Source organism: Strongylocentrotus purpuratus, unplaced genomic scaffold (assembly GCF_000002235.5).
Source record: "Strongylocentrotus purpuratus isolate Spur 01 unplaced genomic scaffold, Spur_5.0 spur5_scaffold_8, whole genome shotgun sequence".
NCBI classification, from domain to species: Eukaryota; Metazoa; Echinodermata; class Echinoidea; order Camarodonta; family Strongylocentrotidae; genus Strongylocentrotus; species Strongylocentrotus purpuratus.
In genome coordinates, this window is record NW_022145614.1 from 14,051,206 (window position 1) to 14,075,671 (window position 24,466).

Sequence of the window (24,466 nt, forward strand, 5' to 3'; positions counted from 1 at the left end):
CCTGGTTAAGAAAGAGATTGTGTTATGCAGAGCAAGGCAGTGCAACGATGGAGATGATAATTTTAAAACCATATATTGAATAGTCTTAAGAACACTAATATATCTGTAATTTTTTCTTTAGTGTCATATATGTCAAAAATAGGTCATGATTACATACCACTTATTAGATAAAGAATTCATCAGATTTCACCCATATGATATAGCTTATAACCAGTACAGGAGCCTAATTTGTTGAATAAATCAAGAATTTTCTTTAACAAACTTTGACACAATTAGTACAATTAGTCAGTTGCTCATAACATGTACATTGGTAATTGCTTGAAGCATAATAAAGGGACATGTACCTTGCAGAGGATGTTTGGATAGAGGATTTACTCATTCTTGGGGGTGTTTCACAAAGATCTTAGTTGAACTTATCTCTAAGTTGGACTTAACAATTATGGAAAGCCGTTAGCATCTATGAAAATATTTTGTAAAAGTTATTTTAAAAGGCATAAAATCATTCATGTTTTTTTATCAAGAAGATTTTAGGTTCTTGATGGGGAATTTATATAAAGTCTAAAATACTTAAATTTTCGCTTTTGAACATATTTCATATTAAGGCTACAAATGGCTCTCCATAATTTGTAAGTCCAACTTAGAGTTAGGTTCGACTTACGATCTTTGTGAAACACCCCCTTTGTAGCCATCCTACACAGACATGTCTCAAGATCCCCTTGGGAAAGTGTACATGTAGTAATAATACATACAGAGATTCTCATTCTACATATATAGAGTCAAACCTGCTATAACAACCACCTGTATAGAAAGACCACCTGTCTACAAAGACCACACCCCCCCCCCCAAAAAAAAAAATGTTTTTCTCATTTAAACATGTACTAAAGGAATCTGTACATAAAGACCACTTTCCTTCTCTATCTTGTGTGGTCTTTATAGACAGGTTTCACAGTATGCATTCTACCTCTTCATGTAATGTGTGGACTACTACTAAGTTTGTGTACACTTATAGCATACATGTAGCCCTGATATGTGAGAAATTAATCTGTTTTTCATTCTTTCTGATTGAGGAATATTTCTGTATATTTAGGGGGACTATTTTTAGTCAAGCACCTTCCCCCATTGTATTTTTTTTTTGAGGGGGGGGGGGGGTATTGAACCCTGTGTGTAAGCCAAAGTGTCCTACTAACATGTGAGTTGTATGATAGCAAATATGAGGTCATTTATAATATCACACAGCACACAATTATTAGAGAGGGAACACAATTTGTATGTGTCTATGAAAAAGAATACAAATGTTTTATAGTGTACATGTATGAACCTCTCCCTCCATTTTCTCTCTCTTTTTTTATAAAGTTCATATTAACGTATTGAATTAATTATTATAAAAAAGAGTTAATTATTCCTTTCTTCATTTGCTTCCACAATGGCGATATAAATTTCATTTCATTTTATCATGATCGGTTGAAAAGGGAAAGAGAGAAAAAAAATAGGAGTTCTGTCTGATTGTATTCAAATTTGAATGGCATCGCATCTTAAGGGATTTTGAGTGAAATTATATTTAGCGACGACGATCGACTTTCAGACTTGCGTGAGGGGGCACCGAGTTCACAAGTTTTGTGTCATTCAAATATCGCTGCGTTGCTCAAAAAATATTTCCCTGTCAAAATTCATTTGCAGCTACTCCAAGACAAAATGAGAGTCTTTAAAAATCGTCGACCAAGCAACGCTTGATCAATCATCAATCACAATTTTGCAACGATGTTGGACATGATTAAGTGTTCAGAAAGCCTGTTATTTTATAATATTGAAGTTTATCTTGAATTCTTTTCATGGAATTGCATTTCAATTCAAGTAAAACTCGCTTGAAAAAAATTAATTGTGTGGAAATTTTCGTAATGTACTACATTTAATGCCTACATCGAGTGTCTTGATAAAAATCATTTCATTTACCGGTTTTGAATAATTGTATTATACATGTATATTATGTGTTGACTACGAAGTGATATCAGATTGAACCATCATTTACTGGCGTATCAAGAGATATCCATTTTTGAATGAAATAAGATACAAAAGCAGGGGGGGGGGGGAATACACGGGGGCCCGGGCAAATTAGCCCAAGAAATGCCAAAGAACCCCCCCCCCCCCCCCAAAAAAAAAAAAACAACAAAAAAACAAACAAAAAATTGGATAGAGACGTATTTTATAGCAGACACATTGCATGGAATTGCCTAAAAAAAAAGGACCATCTACACAGTGCGTTTGACCTTGTATGCTAGGACCCAGAAGGTCAATATTTTTCATCTCAGGACAGGGTTTATTCTTAGGCCTTAACTGATCACATACTGACCTTCAAATTGGCAACAAACATATTTTTCTTTTATTGCTCCCTCGTTAAAATAAAATTTAATGTCTCTGGAAAGAGTATACCGGTACATGTACATGGGAGACAATTTATTTGAAAAGTTCAAAAATATGTCAATTTTTATTGAAAAACAATTTTAATCTCTTGTTTTGTCGCCAATTTAAGGATTTTTAAAGCTCATTTTCCTCTTTTAACATGCCTGGTATCAAACGCAATATAGTGCAATAGCTCGGAAATAAGCAAAGAAATTATTAAATGGAGCTATTATTGTGGTCTTCGCTTACATCACACTGACCTTTATGTGTACACCTAAAATCATACTACTAATACTAATAGCACTAATAGGATGGTAGACTCGATTGTGCTTCTCGATATTACACTCATGAATAATTTACAATTGCATACCAGTATTGTTTACTTGTATTATTATGCTTCTATATTTTGTTATCATGTAAATACTCTTGTAAATATATTGTACAAGTGAAATTGGTAACAGGGTTCTCATGTTTTTAGATTTTTACCCCAAAAGAATCTGTTTAATTCAAAGTAAAGCAAAGGGGAAAACAATTAGATATGCCCCAATACGGATTTAACTTTTAAGAGGGAAAATTGTACGGGCCCCGTTACGTATGTGGTAGCCACTGATCTGTTGGTTTCTGTTTGTTCAAGTAGGCCTACATTAAAAGAAAATATATACCAGTACTGCATCTTTTCTTTATTCTGTCCCTGCTACCCCCTTCCCTCCCCCCTCCCCCCAATAAATATGTGTGCATTTCCCTGAATATAAACACTCAGGACTGTTCAAGGGGGGGGGGGGGGGGGTTGATAAAAGCACTTGTTCATCATTGTCTCTAGCTATCTATGAATGATGTGTATGACGAGCTAGATTGAACAAGTTACTCAAGATTGTTTGCTCTTGCCAAGCCCCTTGAATGTTTTCTTACTAAATCTCTTCGAAATTTAGGTTGGTTAGATATTTGTAAGGTGGAATATATGGGCTGTAATTGTTTTAAAAAAAAACAGCTATATCTTAAAATGTTAATAGGAGAAAGCGTGGAGTTATAAAACTGGATAATCCTACTCTGTCATGAAAATATGTCTTTTTTTTTCCTTCTCATGACTTTCTTTGTAATCTTTTTTGTTGTTGTATTCCATTTCATTTTTTGATGGTGGGCCTACATTACCTCTCCCACCCCTCTTTCACACACATGCACCCCCTTGTCATACCATTTCGGGCCCCCCTCCCCCTTCCCATTTTTTGTAAAGTAAAAAGAGCTTGTGAAGAAACATAACTCAGCTCGGAAAACACACTCAACACAAGAACGAACATTCAATGGGGGTAACAAAAAATCTGCAAAGCCCCTGTATTGTAATGCTGTGTCTGTGGTTTGTGTGTATACCTTGTATGTCTGCCAGACATGCAAATGAACCCAATGCTATAACCTTCAAGCCAGCTCATGTTAGTACAGACATCAGTGTGTGTGTCTGCTGTATGTGTGTCTGTGTGTATGAGTAGGGGAGGAGGAGGAGCTCAGTGCATACATACATGTGCAGGGGAATACATCTACCCTCTCTAGATCGTGCATGTTGGCTGGCTGGCTGGCTGGCTGGCTAGTATGTGGCATGCACACTGAAAAACTCTGGTTATAATAAGAAAGTTGAGAACTACATGTGTAGCTTGGCGAAATGCTATGAATGTATTCAAGTCTGCTATTTAGTAAAAAGAGGATGACAGTTGGAAATATAAAAAAATATTGTCAAGGCGTGTCACATGTATTTCCAGACAGACAAAAATGTAGGGCCTACAACAAGATATTCGGTAATACACAGAATATTATAACACTGGTGTACAGGACGATTTGCCATAATAGCTTTTTAATAGTGAATATTGAATATTGACATGCAGTGTTTATGAAATATGAATAGCATTCATACATGTAAATAGAATATAGAGTCAGCAATTAAGACTAGTAATATTGACGACAGTCCAATTTATTTTTTAAACAATTTTTTTTTGTTTTTTTTTTGGGGGGGGGGGGCTTCAATCATTACTTGAAGCTCCTTTATTCCACGCCTGTAGGAGCTAGAAATAAACATGTTTTCATTTATATTTCTAAGACCTTTTATCTATCCAACTTTCATAGGCTGAATATATTATCCAAGGAAGATCATGTACAGGTGTATAACGCCAAATACAGCGTCCCTGTGCTCGAGCACCTGTATGCTTTTCCGTATTTTGGTACATGCATATGTAGCCTATAGTTGTATGTACATGTATGTGTGCATAGGAATTGTTGTTGCCCTGTTTGAACATAGACATTAATTCAAAAGTTGTGATATCAATTTTGTTTACATAGCTGCTTTAATAACAAATGATAAAAAGCAACCCTTTCCTGTTTATTTTTCTTTTTCTCACCGTTTACAACTTTACATTATAGGAATAATCACGTAATCCTGTTTGTGTAGCATTCCAGTTTTTGTATCTAGCATAATGAGTTCTGGGGGGGGGGGGCCTCTGGCCTGATACAGATCCATGTTTGGTAATTGACCAATTCGTACTCGTAGTAAACCTTCATGACAAGAAAATAATATCAATTATCAGTGTGTGTTCTTATGAAACCATCATGAGTTTCGGTTTGGTTAAGTCCATCAAAATGCAAAGAATTAGCGTAAATGTGCTGAATACCCACTGAGTACTCTTTACCCTGAGAATAGTTAACACAGTAATGCACAAAAGACATGGGGGGGGGATGGACGAATCGCCCCCGTGAGCTAAAAAAAAAAAAAAAAAAAAAAAATCGCCTCCGTCAGATTGCTCACATGGACGATTGCAAAATTAAAAATCACCCCGTGGAATTATAAAATAAACATTATCTTTTCTATTATAACTTTCACACATGCCTTTGAAATTCTGCCGGATGAACTCAAAATTTACATCAATAATTTTGAACACTTACTTTTTAGAAATAACATACATTTTTTTTCTTTTCTCCCCCTTTTCTCCCCCGATCACATTTGCATTATGCATCATTAATGCAGGGAGAGTCTAGGGAAAACCCCTTTCCAACACGGAGATGTTGAGATGGATAATATATAGAATTTTAGATGGGTTTCGGCTCAAGATTGTATCATATATCAGTAATGTGTGCCAATGTAGTGAATTCCAGTGCTTGTAATGAAAATCGAACCTTTTGTGTTTATGCAAAGTCACACAAAAGGTGTTGAATTATCCATCCATAAATGTACACATTAAAAAAATAAAAATTTCCTTTTCCTTTTAACATAATATTTTGGGTCAAATTTGTGTCTGGATACTTTGGAAACCGAACAGTAACAGAAATCAAGATCACATTACTTTTATGAGGGGTTACTAAGCGAATTAGGCCACACAAGTTTTTTTATGTGGGCATGAGTCCCACAACAACATCGTTTTGAGGAACATGGAAACATATTTGACAGCTTTGTATTTAACCAGGATTCGACACTGGCGGGTGCCGGGACACATGGGTGCCCAAAATCTAGGTCCAGACCCCCCCCCCCCCATTTTTTTTTTTACATAGGGCTCAATGCACACATGTTCACCCCAAAATTTCAATCCTGCCCCTTTAAGTGACTCGGTAACACTGTTGAATGTTGATGAAAAAACTGCGTAATTTTTGTAAGAAATGTCACTTATTATATTCCTTCTACTGTACTAACCCTCTAACGTGCAAAAAAAACCTGACAAAATTCTCAAACAACAAAGATATATGATTTTCTTTGAAGGTGTCAGTGTGCGACACCCTCTAACAGTAAATCTCCCAACCATTTATGAATTTTCCCAACCATTTTTCTATGAAAATAAGACATAAAACAGGCTTTTGAAAGTTTCTCAACACTTAAATGTCTGGAATGGTATAGAGAGCCGATTCATTGCTTTGTGACCATTTTCATTTACTATTAAATTGTAATAATAATTATAGTTGGGAGAATTAAGGAATCAATCAGATCAGTTTTTTCCAATTTGTATCATTAATAATGGTCTGTTTGCACTCAAACTTTAAGATTATCTTTAATTGTACATCTAGCATTGAAGTTGCTACCTTAGCACCATTTTCTCTCATCAGAACAATGTAACCAAGTCCCTTTAACATATATACAGTTAATGTGGAGCCCTGATTTAGCACTACATAGATACAAATGTCATCATTAATATCCTCTAAATCAATTCCTACCACATTCATTTGCCGTTCTGTAAAGGCGTTTCATACAAGGATCATCATGCGCTAGAGTTTGGCTCGGTGCTACGAATACTCCTGATCGATCGCTGTACGGACAGACAGACAATGCTATTTTGGGTCAAGGCGTGGAAGGATTTGCACTGTAATAACATTTCTCCCACAATCCTCAGATTCTCTCCCTTCGACCGACCTTCCCCTTGTTGGGGCGGCTCGTGTTGACACATTTCTTTCTTCTCCCCTCTTTTACGGTACATCAACCAGGCCCTCATCCGCTATACTAGCCTACATGATTTCACTCCCATGCCTTCATCTGCATATAGTGTGAATGTTTAAAGACCTCATTTTCAAACCAACATGCACTTTGTTAAAGGTAATATAAAGTTTTGGGAATTTTGAAAATTGGGTGGATAGTGATTCTTTACAATTTTGATATATTTGGATGCCCCTGTGGATGTATTAGAAGTACTAGAAAATTTAGCCCCTAAAACACTTCTGCTTTCGAGAAAATTCGAATATAAAAATTTACCGGTGCTCCCGGTAATTTTTGATAAAATTTCGAATAGCGACTACGGCCGTACAATGGTAGCTGCGACCCTGAAAATCTCATAATATGTAGTTGTGATAACTAATTTCCAAACGGGAATAGCTAATTGGTCGATTTTAGTCAAGAAACATTGTTTTATAGCTTAATTAATATCTTGACCTTGAGAGGGAGCTATACAACATAAATAGTTTATTATTTAAAATTTCACAACTTTAGACTCGATTTCAACTGCGCCAACGATCACTGAATATTGTAGGATCGCATATGCTTCCAATATGTTCATTTGAACCAAATTCATGACCCCATACCAAAACTTTGTAATACCTTTAAGGTTCATTCTGTTTCAAATATTTCTCTGATTAACTATCTTCTCATCATCGTAAAATCCATTATAAACAAAACTGTCAAACACTAAGGTACTTTCTAGAACTGGAAGTGGGAATTCTTTATCAATAACTAGTGGATGTGGGCAATGATCTCCCCAAATATCTTTGTACACGTGTGTCAAAACCACAGTCTTCACTTTCAAAACCGCAATATTAGGCAATGCTAACCGCAGAGTTTAAGAATGTCTCACCGCAAAGATTACACTCGTCGTCGGGGACCCTTCTCGTAGACTGATCAGTATATTACGAGGATTCTCTGTAAATGTAATCGTTGTAAAGGGTGTCTGGTATCCATTGAAGTATGAACCCTCGGTCCCGCCTTATTTGTTCTTGCGTCAGGAAGAAGCAGTGTGTTGTAAAATACCCATGTTATCAATAGGACAAAACCCACAATGTTTTTTGACTTGTTAACGTCAACCACAAATATTTGCTCTGTCTGGCAAAGTGAAATCAAGAGCTTGATATCTTACATGCCCTCTTGTACAGGAATGTAGTTTCATTTTGAAACTTAATAAATCTATTGTCTGTTAAATTTGTAGATTAGGGAACATTAAGTGATGAAATTCTGAGAAATTCAAGGTCATAAATCCACGTCTTGTACTGAAAGTCAAGTGGAGCCCACATGTTGTGCAATAAATGATAAAGTAAAACCCTGTCAAGTGTCAAATATTAATCTTGTATTGAACTACAGCATGTTTCTTTGATTTAATTTGAGTTCATTACTTAAAATCTACAATGTTTCTTTTTGTTGGGATTTGCTAAACAATTCAGGTAGGTACGTGAGAGATGTGCTAACAGCCTATAAGATACATGTAGGTGCATATCTAACTAATCTGATTAGTCATATATCCAATGCCTTAGATATATGTCCATTGATAATTTGTCCTAAATGATCAATAAAAGTACTTCCCGGGGGGGGGGGGGGGGGGGGGGACCACGGAACTGAAGAATTTTGAGGCTTGGCCCATGGTCTTTTAGTGTACAGTACGAGAGGTAATAGAATACAACATAACTTATCGTTGTTTGATATGTTTAACATTGCAGCTGAGTGCTCCAAGAGATTCACCGACCTGTCTGGCCAAATCATTGACACACTTCACAAAGACAACCGAGGCAACAACAACCGAGGTACCTCCCACACGTCCACCTGTCGCTACCGGGTCTGCGCCCCTCCGGACCACTACATAGTGCTGAACATAACCCGGCTGGAAGGGACACCCCTTCCCGCCGCCGGCCGCTCCTGCCTACCAAGGGCGGTGATAAAGAGCGGCGGCCCCCTGGGTAAGGCCGCTACCCCGCTGGCCACGCTCTGCCAAGGGGAGCAGCCCCTTCCTCTGGTGGTGCAGTCACAGGGTAACGAGCTCCGCATCGTCTTCAGGAGCCAGGGCTGGCAGACGAGCACTTTCCAGGCTTCCTTCACCTTCCATAAGAGAACAGGTAAGGCCAGACGGGCGCTTGATTTTTTATGCACAAAAGTTTAAATCATGGATGTTGAGGATATTTTGTCTACTTTTCTGAAAGAAATTTAGGCTTTAATAGGCAAGAAGGTGTGGGCTCACTAGCAAAAATCATCCATTAATACAATTTGATTATTTTTCTCCTTGTATATCTTTATCTTCGTAGTTCATATTATTGCTTGTGATGTAATAGGTTGGTGTCGATGGAGCATATCTGTACATTGTGGCAAAACCAAAAGATGGACTTTGTGAAGGAAGAGGAGGAGGGTTACTTCAGTTCAAAGCTTGTAGAGGGGGTACTGAGGTTCTCATCCAGTGTGTTTGAAGGCATGCGATGAAGATCAAGACACTCGACCAAGCAAGATCACAATGCCACCACTTTATCAAAGAAAGTTTGAGAACTTGAAATCCTGCATTTTATTACCACCCTCAAGTCATCTTGGTAATGGAATAGGCTTCATAAATGGAAAATGCTGAATTAGGAATATTGTGGAGAGTAAAAATCAATTAGCCTTATCAGAGAGGCATAAAGAAAATCGAATTTCCAGCTCTGCCTGCTTAGTGCTTATGATGCTCAATTAGCTTTAAAAGTAAACCACAAGCTCATGTATGATTATGAACTTGCAAAGTACATTCATGGAACATTATTGAATGTTGTCATTATCCCCCCAAGCAGTTATAGTTGAATGCCCCCTCGCTTCTCCCTCTCTCTCCCTCTCTCCCTCTCTCTCTGTCATGCTCGCTCTCTCTCTCTTTCGCTTGCTTGCTTTGGTTCATATTTTCTTCATTTGGGTGACAATATATCTTGAACTTTTTCAGTCGCTTCTCTTGTCCCATGATCTCTTCACCTGATTAATTCTAAGACGACTGGCATGTTTTGGAAAACCTCGTTTGCCCAACTTAAGGTAAGCCCGACTGTCTAGTCACGAGTGTTAATCCGGCTGGGTGGCAATGAGGCAGCGGAGCAAGCCGTTTCACGTTTTGAAGTATGCCGCACCCTCAGACAAAACAATTACAGAGAAATTACGGGCTTGCCTGTCATTGCCAGCGCAATGCCCGGATTAATCAAGGGGGATGTCTTTCATGGCTCTGTGGTTTACATAATTCCGACATTAAAGATAGCGTCAGACGTTTGCAATCCTTGAAATCTTCAAAACAAAATGAGGTTAGGATCATTAGGGTAGCAGGAACATGAAACGAGCAAACCGTAAGTAGAGTACTTCATATAAACATGAAATTTGCCAAGAATTGGGGCACATTTTTCCTTGGGCAATTTGTGTCTCAAAGGTACAGATAGGTAATTTCTGCTTACTGGCTTCTACATTCAATTTTCCTGCTATAAGTTAACTTAGTAAGAACCCTGCATGCGTAGAGTGAAGATATCAATTTTTCTGCACAATAAACACCACACTGCATTATAGCATGCTTCAAAATGACCCCATAAAAAGTAAAAACCCAATTAGATTAAAAAAGAAAGAAAAAAAATGAGGCTATGGATCCTCAATTGCACACAAATTATTCGATTCTCTCACGGAAGATGCATTTTCATGTTTTCTCTTAATTGATGACAAGTTGCAGACTAAGGGCGCGTTCATGCTTGATTTTGACGGCCAGAATCAGGCATCTGTTACGCGTTTAGTTTAAAACACGGTTGCGTCTTAGCTCACTTTTGTAGAATCACCGAAAAACGGCGATCACGATCGCCGATCGTAAACTCACAAAAAGATGCGTTTACAATTTGTAAACGCGTTTAAATGGGGTCAACGCACTGACCTCTAGTGGGTCTACGTAGCATGCACAGTGAAGGTTTGCGAATCCAGCTGGAAGACCAATTAAGGCCACACACGGAGAATTGCCTGGGGAGCCAGAGAAGTAAGCATGAACACTACATCGTGGAACTGCGATCACGATGAGCGTTTACGATGAGCGTTTCAGATCGCTCATTCTGCCTTCAAAATTTAAGCATGAACGCAGCCCGAGATCCCTGAGATTCCTTGGAAGTCTCCTCTGCAGCGTCAGAGTCAAAAGGTGTAAGTGGTTTGTGAAGACTCTGGTACCACATGCTCGATGAAAACTTGCTATTTAGTATTTACCATGGCGATAGGAAATACAAATGTTCATGATTATCTTCCAAAGGGTCCTTCTGTCTGTCCTGCAGATATTTTTAGATCTGATGCATTCTTGAATGAGTATTTGAATGGATTTTCATTGAGCAGGAGTTTTAAGCTTTAAGGAGCTTTAGTGACCACCTGTCTACAAAGACTACACTTTTTGTTTCCCTTAAAAATGATTTCTTATTGAAACATATATACTGAAGGAGCCTGTCTACAAAGACTACTTTCTGCGTTTCCCTTGAAAATGGTTTCTCATTGAAACATGTACTAAAGGAACCTGTCTACAAAGACCACTTTCTGCGTTTCCCTTGAAAAGGGTTTCTCATTGAAACATGTTCTAAAGGAACCTGTGTACAAAGACCACCTGTCTACAAAGACCACTTTTTGTGTTTCCCTTGGGTGGTTGCTTTAGACAGGTTTGACTGTATTAGTACATGTACCAGTATGCATCACTATGTGCAGATGTTCTGATAAGGTTGGAGGGTCATCAGGTGTTAAGGTCACCCCCTTGATTTACTTCACGAATGGTTAGGTTCAGTTATCGCACATAATGGCATTGTCATGTTTGATTAAAACATGAATCATCATGTACTGTAGGGAGATTTACGCAGTAGGCCATTTTCGTGATGCTATCAAATGTAATGCACAAATCTTTGTGAAGTGCTTTATTACAATTTGTTTCATTCACCTGTTACAAATATTTGTATTTCAATAGTCAGAATGCAAATTGCATAGATTATGTGTTGTTAGGTAGGAAAAGCCTTAATGCTTGTCCTACCTAGCAAAAATTAAAGTATGCAATTTCTTTATAATTGCTCTTTATAATTGCAATTTCTTGCAAAATCTTTGAAACGTGAAATAAGATTTGAGGTTTCTGTTCTTACATGTAGCCTCAGTTATGATGATAGCTCAAGCTTTGATGGCTGTTGAATCCATCATAACGATTCGCAGTGATCTGTTAAGAAAGAAAAAGATGATAATTTTATATTGTGTGCTATGAAATCTCTTGTCTGCATTACATGCTGTAACAGCCACAACGCCTAAGATTTCTTGGGCTAAGAGCTATGAAATGGATGCTCAAAAATCAAATTGCATTTCTGAGGTCAAAGAATTTTTTTTCCTTCTATTTCATAAGCTCTCGTAACTATCAATGTGGTATTGCCGATTTATCCCAAACTTTACTAGGAATGAAACTTGTGACCACGTGAGCAAAAACAGGAATGCATGTAATTCACTTGTTTTTAGAGAGAGTGAGCATGTACAATGCAAAACCAGAAGCATTCCAGACGCAATTAAAAAACAAACAAAAAACCCAGCAATCCACAGGTTAATTTTTAAATTCAAGTATTTCATCAGCAAAAGGCCCATTTGCATTGCAGAAAGACCAATTTAAAAAATCAGTCTTTTGAGCTACCATTCTGTTATTCTGTTTTTGTTTGTGTGTGGATTGTGCGCATGCATCACTTGTTGCTGCTCTGCGTGTATTAGCACGGAAGTGAAGAGAGTAATGTGAAGGAAAAGCAGAATCGATCACTGGTGTTTTAGTGCGAGCATTGACACTGCAAAAGCGTTTCGGCCGGAATTTAAAAAAAAAACTTTGAAAACTTTGATTCATGTTTTTCATCATGCTTATGGGTAGCTGCCCCATTCTCAAATTGCATCTTAGGAAAGTCTGACAAAATTCCAGAATGAGAGAAAGACAAAGGGTTTATGTTTGCAGTGGAAGACAGTTGCGAAGGTTCTACTGAAGTTTTTACGACTCTGGCTTCAGAGTTTGGAATTGCATGAATTTATCTCTCTAATGAAATGCACCAGGTACCGATCAAAATAACGATGCGTAAATGCTCATATGGTATGTACTTGAAATATGGTTGGTAGTGTGCTTGTGACGTAAGTTGAACTTATGCAGTTTCTGGATTACTGTCTCCACAGTAAGAGATGGAAACCATGGATAACATTTTGTGTGATTTTATAAGTCAATAATATCATTGTGTTACAAATCACACTTTTCTATGCTATGTACTAGGTATGATGTATTTTATGATTGAGTGCACATGTACATTGTAGTTGTGGGTCGGAAATCTGGGAAGAATTACGGACGACACTTAGCATTGAATATTGAACACAAAACACTGTATCATGAACTGGGTGAGGGAGGCGTAGCATGAGCAGCATTTAAAAGTGAGATTTCAATATGTATATATTTTGTATAGCTCTTAAGTGATCCTTCATTTAAAGCCGCTATACATGGGCACGGTGCAAGTGATGGAGATGTTCTTTCAATAGGCCTTCTGTAATTTTATCTGTTCTCAAATTGACGATTTACATCCAGGAAAACTGAAATGAGCAGAATCAAGATCTTTACATGCTTAAAGTTTGAAATTCTGCGCCAAACATCGTCAGGAAAGCATTTATGGATAAGATCGGTGCATCGATGGAATGTAACGAAGATGAGACGGGATAAAACTGCGTGGGTTATTATCTGTGCTTTATATGTATACGTGTTTGATAGGGGCATGTCTCGTAATGAATTCTGAGGACCTTGGAAAGTACGTGTGATGAATCATTTGTATGTAGCTGTTACAGCACATGAACGTCTCTTATCCTAAATACGTGTCGTCAGCTTAGGAAAGTCATGCAGGGTTTAAAGTTGTATGACAGTTTAAGTTTCGTTGATACTGTATGGAGATTTCTGAGACAGTATTAACAATAAAATAATAAGGTGTTTTTCGTAGTGCTTTTAGAGGTTATTGGACTTTTTCAACACTTCAATGTTTTTTTTTTAAAAGATTTGTAATCAGAATTTCTGTTTTCAGCTATAATTCAGTTTTGATAATAATAATAATAATACAGCATTTATTTGTATACGCCATCGATCTAGTAAACTATTCTGAGGAGCAGAGAGATAGAATTAGAATGAGATACTTATAGAAATGAGAAGGAAAAAAAATGCATAGATTTACATTCAACATTTAATTAACTAGCAACAACATAGACTTAAAATTAGATTTGGATTTGGATTAATAGTAAAATGCCTGTATGAAAAAAGTGAATGAGTAAGGAATTAATGAAACTAATGACCATTTCAAAGTTGCTGTACCGGTATACAGAATTAATTCAACATTCAAATTTGCAAGTTGGTCATGTAAACTAAATATTTTGCCAATTTTGACATCTGGGTATTCCTTTTGTCCTTGTAAAATGTGGCTTTTATGCATTTTCTTGAATATAAAAAAAGGATTTATGTTTATCAGAGGAAATGCAATGATATTGAGTACAGCACAGAGAGAATAGCTCTTACCTGGGAATTAATGTTAATAACATTTTAGCAGAGCAGGAAGAGAGCAGTAGGTGGAAAAAAAAAAGTGTTTTTGTTGTAAAAAATTCTGATCATATATTTCCAGTCCGAATCAATATTGAAATACACTGAATGCCTTTTAAGTGCGAGCATCTTTCATGATTTGTCACGCTCTTGGGATTTAGAAAGGATCATTATTGATTGCTTGAATAATTGGCCTGATACCAACAAACTCATTTAGTATTAAAAACGTGCGGATGTCTGCATCATAATGCACTTATATGTATCCACCATAATAATAACAATAATAAAAACGTTCCTTATAAAGCGCTTACCACCAAAGTCTCTAAGCGCTATAACAAACAAAATAGACTGATAAACAATTACATATTAAACAAAACAAAAAAGTGCAAGTAAACCTACAAATTACAATACATATACATCAAAGTGAACAGAGTTAATTAATCAGTGAAAGCAATTTTGAATAAATGTGTCTTAAGAATATTTTTTGAATAGGTTAACAATTTGACAGTTTTTGACATTTAAAGGTAGTCTGTTCCAAAGTTCAGCAGAAGCTTTGCAAAAAGAGCGATTACCATAAGAAAGAGTTGACCATGTTCACCATACATGTATGTTTGGGCCGGCCCTGCATGTTTCTTGTTTACATGCAATAAGCTATGAGTCTATGCACGGAGGTATTAACTGTAATGCTCCCAATAGAAGAGTCCATGCTCCTGTGCGTATCGGTGTGAGGTGTATACAAACACGATGGAACGGCAGCAGCAACAGACCCACATTCGGCAACCCTTGTTTTCTCACATGGGGGCACTCAGTGACCCCTAGAACCTGTGCGTGCTGGTAGTATGCACCCCTGCCTTCACCCCTTCTAACTCTCACTCATGCAGGCACTCACCACTCGCATAATATCCATTCTCACGGCCTTTGGAGACTGAAATCGCATGGGAATGTATGGGAACCATGAATGTGGAGAAATGAGAACATTCTGGTATTTTTCTTACAGAGGCCCTGTGGAATGTGGCATTTGCCATATGATGATGATGATTCTTTGCAGTAGGAAAAGGTCGGGCGTTAGTTCAAGCTGTGGCTAAAAAAATGATGATCACTTTTCAGAGAAAAAAAATGTTATTCTTTCAAAATTGAAAATGATCATTATAAATGTACAGTATTACTGGTACATTGTGTAAAAATCAAACCAAAATATAACCAGTTTTAAGTGCTTTTCGATTCATGAAAAATAATTTACTAACCCACCCTCATTTTTGTTAGGTACCGGTATGTTATAATGGGTATTGAAACACTACATCTGGCTTTTGCAGTAGGAAAAGGTCGGGCGTCAGTTCAAGCTGTGCCTAAAAAATGATGATCACTTTTCAGAGAAAAAAAATGTTATTCTTTCAAAATTGAAAGTGATCATTATAAATGTATTACATTGTGTAAAAATCAAACCAAAATATAACCAGTTTTAAGTGCTTTTCAATTCATGAAAAAAAATTTACTAACCCACCCTTATTTTCGGTAGGTATGTTCAGGGAGGTGTTTTATCCCTGGTATGTTATAATGGGTATTGAAACACTACATCTGGCTTTATTATGTGCAAGCATTCATATTCTATTGATTAAAATTTCAGAGTGATCTTTAAAAAAAATGAAATTTAGTTTGGATATATGAACTGACAGTATTTGGGTTTTAAATAAATACATGATATGTTTTTCTTGCTCTTTCTTTGGAAATAAAAACTTGGAGTAAACAGTTGCCTCTGTGCGTTGACCTTGGTTCTCCACGGTAGGGTTACCAACCGTGACCTATGACCTTTCAGTGTCAAGTCCATGCACAATGCATCATCGCTTGCTCAATGTTCCATCATGTTTGTTTTTATTGTGTGGTAGCTTAAAAAGTTGATTGCGAGTCTTTGCAATAAAGCTTATTTTTTCTCAAGAAAACATTTTTAAACAAATCATTGTAAATTGTTATCATGTTGGCTTAAGTTGTGGTAAAGTTTAAAGAGAAGGTCGAGTTCTGAGGAAGAGTTAAACAAAATTATTTGTGTGCATTATCATTGTTATTATGCAAGTGTGGAAGAACATCAGATAAAAAATGTTCCCTGAAAAGCATGTCTCTTCAAGTGCCTTAATATTCTAATATGGTATGTAACATCATAACAATCGGGACATGTTCGTGTAGTCCCATATACATCTTTCTGTGTACAATGATTGTAACTTTACCAAGACTGGGCCAAATTTCTTATCATTTTGATGATGCCAGAACCTTGCAGTACACGCCAATACTTATATGCCAGATGATCAACCTTTTCTGATTGATTCCACAACGTTTCTTTTACAATGCAATCGCGTGACCTGAGCTCACATTTATCTGTAACATGAGACTACCGGTAGAAAGAACCTTGATCGATACTCAAACCAAGAGATGTTCCATATTTTGAAGCAATAAATGATAAAGACCCATATCGTATATACACACATGGCACAGAATCAACCTAGACATGTAGATCATTGTTCATTGCAGACACTGTCTTGGTGCATTTACATACAGTACAATGAGTACATGTATGTGCCGTGTTTATTACAAGTACCCATATGCTGTAGATGGTTGAGATGCTTCTCAATACACTGTAGCTACATTGTGTAGGATGCTGTTTGAGTTCTAGAACAAGGCCCTGAGAATGTTGTGGAACGTTGCTACGTTTAATGTTGTGTTCGACATGGAGCAGTGGGCAGGGTGCCAATATTCTTTTGCTTGTATGAGTTTAGTCTAGCTGCAATCAAAAGGTTGTTCTACATCCACTCGTGTATATGTAACATTTGAACAGTTTGATTTTGATTTATGATTTTTTGATGGAACTTTTGGCAGGGATGAACGAGCAATGGAAAAGGCTTGTATTTTTTTAAAGGGGGAGGGGGGATTTAAACCAATAAAATGCATGATTTGTTATTTCTTTAAAACTGAAAACTGTTTTCTAAAACTGTACAAAAGCGGTATATGGACAAGCGGTTGAGTATCCTGTAATTTTCATATAATTCTTTTGGTCTTTATTGGGGGGGGGGGGGGGTGGTCGTTCAACCCATCGAAAGGCACAGTTTAATACTAGAAGTAAACAAATAAAATATTGAATTCTGAAATCATGTAAAATTGGTGCAATTTTTTATGGGCGATTAGTCCAAGAACAGAGATACCTGTTTTTTTTTTATTGATTTAAACATTTGCTATTCTTAACTGACATTTAGTTCCAACTCTGTTTGAAAATACTAAAAATCAAAGCTTGAGTTCTCTTGAGATGAATTGGACTTCATGAATCCATCTTGTCCAGTTTGAAGCTCATTTCATCAGCCTGCATACATGTATGTAAATAGATGAAACACAATAGGATGTGTTCATGATGACGTAAACTATGAAGACGTTAAATGATCCATGTCCAAATGAAAAGAGCAATTAGACAGACGGACAGACAGATGAATGGACAGATGGACAGATACATTAAGGTGTTGCGCTACATCACAACCTGTGGGCAAAACACAGAGTAATTATCCTTGATCCAGAGAGAGAGAGAGAGAGTGAGGGAAAGAGGGAGAGAAGAAGTAGAAAGAAGCCCCAAAGAAGGGGGAACTGGGGGGACGAGAAACGAGAAACGTAATAATATGTAAATTGGAGTCCAGTGTCTAGACATGGTTCTTCATGACTGCTGTAGGGGAGCGCTTTCTGTCTCGTTTGCATACAGAATACCTTGTCTAACCTCCCCGCTCTTACCTCGTTCAACGTCGAACGTTACATCACATTACGTATGCAATCTTTTTATAGAATATCACTTGTTTCTTCCTCTTTTTTTTCTCTTTCTGATGGCTTTGGCTGTTCTATACCCTGGATACTCTATGAAGAAAACATGTAATCATTATCTGAATGTCGATGAGAATGCAAGGGAAAGTAATTATTAATCTCTATTTCCATATTTAATACCGTCCTCCACACTTATTCTTTATTGCGTCATATCCTGAAATGGGAAATGAATTAATTTTAGGATAAAAGGGTTTCCCAGTACCTGATACTTGTCTATTCCTTTTCTTCTGCTTTCTTCTACAGTGAGAATGTGATGACAAGTTACAACACAATGAACGCTTTGCAAAACAGGCTTATTCACACTATTGAAAAATTACATATTTTTATAGATTTTACAGTGAACTTGTAAACTGCGTATTTAATACGTTCCGGAGTTCTTCGAATGACCTGTTATGAATATATGATCAAGGTATCAAGAATGGTATTCCATTTAGAAATAAACAACTTACAAGTTTTGATTTTTGTAAATATTTCACTTTGAAGCTGTGCGTTTACCTTTAAAGCCTGTGTGCACTAGTTTGGCCAGGGGAGATTAGACCTCCCTGCAAGGTCACTGATGGGTGGTTATCTCATCAAATCGTCCCCTGGCTGGCAGAAGGGCGTTAGCTCGAATTTCAGGTCAATAATGTAACTTTAAGCAGAAGGGCGTTAGCACTAAATCGCCTCAAACTTTTATAAAACTGACTTATTTCCGAGAAAAAAATTGTCGCCGTGTTCTACTACAACATTTCTATCACCGGTAGTCTTTTATGTTTTTAACCAATTTTCGGGATGGAAAGCAGTTTAAATATAATACAAATCGTTAAATGTGATTAATTCGAAAAGTAGTTTTCGAGTCGCTCGCGCGCTAAAGCCCTTCTGCCACCCGGCCGACGAAATCAGCTCTCAATTAACAGAAGAAAAAGGGGATCATGGGGGACCAACGGGCCCTGATTAGGCATTGTTTGCTATATAGAGGGCGCACGTAGCTATTAGTAGTGCAGTGGGGCTATAATATTGGTTGAAAAATGCAGCAATACCAACAAGTAGCGAGCCAAATTAAGGAACGGTATAGACCCCTGCCGAAAAACTCTACTGAATATGTTATGACCCCAAATTGCTCGATCTCACGTCTCTCTAGACTTGACTCTAGACTTGACTCATTTTCGACCATGAATTATTAATGAGAAAGATCACCAATTCTAACTCTTCACTCCTCATTGCTGTCGGGAATGTGCGTGGTAACGAGGATCACGATAAAGTGTTGAGGTGGGACTGCCGTACTCGCCGCCCGCCGTCTTGGCCTGGGAAAATTGAATTTAGCGTGCCATTTTTATTCATAGATTCACGGTGTGGAAGAGATGCTGCAAGATCCGAGTACATTGTATTTGTTAGGCTAGCTTTTCTCTAATGAATGCTCAATAATGTAGTGATATATTGATGTCTATCTTGAAGGTTGCTTCCCTACAGAGCATCCATTTTTCCGGTTAAAGGGGAAAGCCCGCTCTTTTTTAGTGATGATGCAAGATGCGACTATATCTGTCGAAATAGCTTGATTTCTTTTTAAAGGCTACTTTGCTAATGAGCACCCATTTCTCCAGTTATAGGGGAAAGCCCGCTCTGGCATCAAGCTCCTTTTCCATTTGTATTGTTGTATAATATCTAAGAAGAAAAATGTTATTGTCTCGTACTAAAGATCAAAATTAGACAATTAATAAACCTGTTTCTTCATCATCAAACAAACAAAAATGGGAAAATAATGGAATTTTTAGTAATAAAAAATGGGATATTTGCTCATAGGAAAATGACAGAATTGCCATTTTGTGTTTGTCATTGTCAGTTTGCGACAGTTTCGGTGTACGAAAAGGCTTTTTGTTCATAGGAGCCCTTGTAATTCATGTAGAAGTGGGATTTCCATGATTTATTAAATTAATGGGGAAAGATCACTTCGCTCAGGATCACAATTTTATTCTTTTTTCGAATGAATCACGTCTTGAGTGTAAATGGTAAATTGTTGTGTGTGTTCAGTGAGACAACTGTGACAAGCAGCCCTCTACTGGTATTTTTCTTTTTTTTTAATTGGAGAGAGAGAGAGAGAGAGAGAGAGAGAGAGAGAGGGAGGGGGGAAGGGGGGGGGGGGGGGTAGGCAGACAGTAGACACAGACAGATAAATAAATTGATGTACAGATTAAACTAATGGTGTAGACTTCAGGAACAAGTGAATGAAGGAGAGCCACAGAAAGACGGAGAGAGAGAGAGAAAGACAGAGAAAGAAGACAGGAGCAAGAGTATTCATGTACTAGGGGAGAGGATGAGCATAATATTTGTGTGTACAATTCTGTGTGTATCTCATCAGAGTTGAATAGCTGAAGAAGAGACGATTTTATGTTCTACGTTCATTTAGATGGTCCCTGGATACATTGATAAAATTTACAGGCCTAGGGAGCCACTGTCTGCAAACATTTTGCTATTTTTAATGCAGGGTAACAGTGTTTGTAGATACAAGATTTCAAGAGCATGATGAGCACGGATATCTCTTGTATTGTCTCCTCGTAAGTAGGGGAAGGAAGTATATATAAAGCCCCCCACCTGCCCCCTCCCCCGTTCCTTCTTGCATATGCCTCTATTTAAAGCAGACTAGACAAGCTTAACATCCCCACTTTGGAATGATTTTAGCTTCCTCTATGTTTCGTCGGACGGCGTTGAGTGGTATCGAAAAGTTTCTTCTGCAGTTCAGATACTTTCTGTATTGTGGTTTAAGGGTTTCTTTACTGAGATGCTCGCTTGCATGCAAACACCCCCACTTAAAGGGATCCGGTAACTTTGTCTCAGATTCTGAAACAAAATCCTGGATTTAGCTCATGCTGCAATCATAATTATAAACCTTTAGGTCAGTCAGGAACCCCCCATGACTTTTACAAGCCGATCGCCTGTCTTGATTATCAAGATTTGTATGATTGGAAATCGAAACCAAATTTTGGTTTGCCAATTGGTTTTCATAACACTACAGTCTATTGGGGAAAGCGAGTATGGTAAAACCGGTCACTCAAAGGTTTTTACTTTTTTGAGGCACTTCTTGATCATTTTGAAGCGCAATTTTTTTAGGGCTTCACTATAACACCATATCACAGACACTGATAACAGGTAGGGGCATGCATCTCAGATTTAACATTGTTAAACGATCCCTTTAAAGGACGTCACACGTAGCAGTCCACTATGTCGACGTGCAAATCTAAAAGTCCCTAATAATATCATCCCAAGCACATCTTCACGTAGACTCATTGACTAAGTGCAGTAGTGCGAGCCGAGTGAAATGAGCGAGAGAGAGAGAGAGGGGGGGGGGGGGGGGGGTTGCTCCACGAAGACTAACCGGTATTGGAGGGGAAAAATTGGTGATTATGCGTAGCCTGTCTAGACAAGATGTAGCTTGATGGAAAGCAAAGTTATTAAAATCCATGGAAATTTCCTGTGGCAGTGCCATGATACATGGGACTGGTGTGTGTTCTGTGTGCTTGATAAAGAGGGCAGCCTGGGGTAGACCCAAGCCGCTATCGCTGCTGCTGAATAGTTCGGTTGACGAATCACCCGTCGGCAGCATGTAGGCCTATATGTGTATACATTGGTCGCCAGGAGGCACCTGTAGGGATCGATTATTAAGACAAGGACACGTAATTTAAAGTAGAAGGTGTTCTGTTTGAAGATTCGGGGTAGAATCTTTATTGTTATGTGGGTACAGAGGTGTATGTGTCAAGTGTTGCAAATGCGAAGCTGGTATGTGCTGATTAAATAAATCACATCTATTTCAATATTTGCCATCTTGCTCTATGATTTTAATTGCTGTGTGAATATTTTCTCAGTAAACATCTTATTATTGTTGCAAAAAAAAAGGAGCATAGTGAGAAAGACGGATACAAATTATTGAGAGAGCAAAAGAAAGAAGAAACATAGAAGCCAGTGAAGGGACATTCCTAATCTTCTCTCTTACTCTCTCCCTCTCTCCCTCCCTCCCTCTCTCCCTCCCTCCCTCCCTCCCTCCCTCCCTCCCTCCCTCCCTCCCTCCCTCCCTCCCTCCCTCCCTCCCTCCCTCCCTCCTTCCCTCCCTCTCTCACTTTCTAGACTAAACATACTCCATTAGATGTCCCTCCAAGTTCATGAATTTAAATGACCCAAGACCATCACTATCTAGAGCATATATCCTCAAAAGGCCTATTTGTCTGACAGGTATACTTTGATTTTATGGCATTGGGGATGGACAAGATGGCCTAGATGTTGTCGAAGGCTATCAGTATGAAAAACGTTTTCTGTCTTTTACCTAGAATGTATACTCCAGCGACAATTGCTCCGCAGTCAGCTTCTGAAACTGAACATTGTTTAGTTCAATACTGGACCAAACAGTTAGGAAATTGGTCAGTGTACAAAAGTACGGTGAAGCAATTTTTGCCGGAGCAGGTATCGTGCGACCATCTGACAAACATGGTCACGCACAGTTTCCTTCGTTTTGTGAACTTATCCATTTCCTTACATCTGCAAATGTGATTGCGAAGACTTTAAAAAATTAACAGCCTTTGCCACGTGAAAATACTACAATGGCATATTACGTCATCCGAAACATGATTTCTATGAGATATATACAATAGAGTATTGAAATTGCCCCTCCAGTTGTTTTCTTGAAAGTCTATGCAATCTTGTTCTGCTTTTGAACCTAGATCGTGGTTTCATAACTGTTTTTCGTTTTATTTTTCTTCTGCCACTCTGCAGGTCCATCTTCTTGTATAGCATGCCCTTTGGTGCAAAAGCTCAGCGAGTCAATGAATGCTTCTTTCACGTTGCAACCTCAGAACGAGTCACAGAACAGTCATTTGGAGGTGCCAGATGGTGAGTTTTTAAATCCCTTTAAATCCTTTAAAATTTGATCACATGCTGTACTTCAAATTGGCACCAACATTTTTCGTTAAGTGCTACATTATTTGGATAAAATGTAATGTCTTTGAAAGCAACTCACATGAGTACGAACTTTGTTGAAAGGTTCAAATCTTGGAAAATTTGGATTAAAAAACAATGATTTTGAACCTGTCAACGTGTCGCTAATTGAAGGATTTTAAAGCTTATTTTCATTTGAAAAATGTCTGATTCCTGAATTAGCTGCTTTGAATTTTCACATAGTAAACATCTGAAGACGCAATTTGGGAACGTTCGGTGACTCTTGTCTATGAAACCTACTTCTCCATCTAGCTGTTTTGATGAAATTGCAGCATTTTCTATTTATACACATTAATCTTCCAAGCTAAATTTGAGGATTAGGCATTTCTCAAGTGGAAATACGATCCATAATAATCATGTTCGAAGCAGCATTACGGCGATACTGGGTATCTTCTACGTGGGTAGATTCTTGAATTGCCGCCGGGGATATGGATCTACCGGTAATCATTTCACAACAACAGATTTTCCTCTGATACTGTTTGTTTCCCTGCGTCACGTCTGTCTGTCTGTCTTCACGCGATGCATCCGAGTAACGAGACATACGTTTGTCTCGTGGAAGTCTGAGATTTTTATCGATGGGTATGGATTACAAAACAAACGGTCACGGGAGGATTGCTTTACCACCCGCCATATTGCATTCAAGATCGGGAATCAATCAGGATTAGATTACATGGATAATGTGAAATTAGCATGAATGTAAAATGTCATATGGTGGTGGTGGTTATTTTACCTGACTGCTAAGAAAGCATAAATGCTTTTAAGTAAGCAACCAGACGGCCGACGGCTTTAGGTCCTCTCTGAGGAACCTGGTAATGAGGATTAATTCCTTAAAATGAATGGGGTTTTTTTAGGGGGGGGGGGCATTGCTCATCTTGTCCAATAGCGCCAGAAGGGCCAAAAGGGCAGATGACACAGTGTAAATGCCCTTCTGGCTCTCAACAGGCAATCTGATGTATTTCAACAAGTAACGCCCGGCTGGAATGCTCCCCAGGGAGTGGAGATTGTGCACATAGTGTGTGCGGGCAAGCACTAAATACAATGACCGGGGTAATAGTATATTTGTAAAGCGCTTAGAGACATTTGTATTAAGCGCTATATGAAAATTAAATATTATTATTATTATTATTATTATTATTCAGCAAACATTGATCAAAGCGAAGGAATTAGGTCGATTGCCCGTTTCATTGAAATTACATGGATGACAAATCTCGGTATTTGCCTTAGAAGATATGTGTAGGTACATCGTACTTTGGTCA

The 24,466-nt window shown here is 37.9% G+C and overlaps 1 protein-coding gene across 1 annotated transcript in view; it reads left to right on the forward strand.

Annotated features, from left to right (window-relative positions):
• LOC115920168 overlaps positions 1–23,957 on the forward strand; it is a 30,939-nt gene extending 6,982 nt beyond the window's left edge. The window contains exons 3-4 of the mRNA XM_030975190.1: positions 8,557–8,949; positions 22,989–23,957. Coding sequence (XP_030831050.1) covers positions 8,557–8,949; positions 22,989–23,143 — 548 coding nt within the window. The 3' untranslated portion in view covers positions 23,144–23,957. The remainder of the gene's footprint in view (positions 1–8,556; positions 8,950–22,988) is intronic.
• The last annotated feature ends 509 nt before the right edge of the window (positions 23,958–24,466 follow it).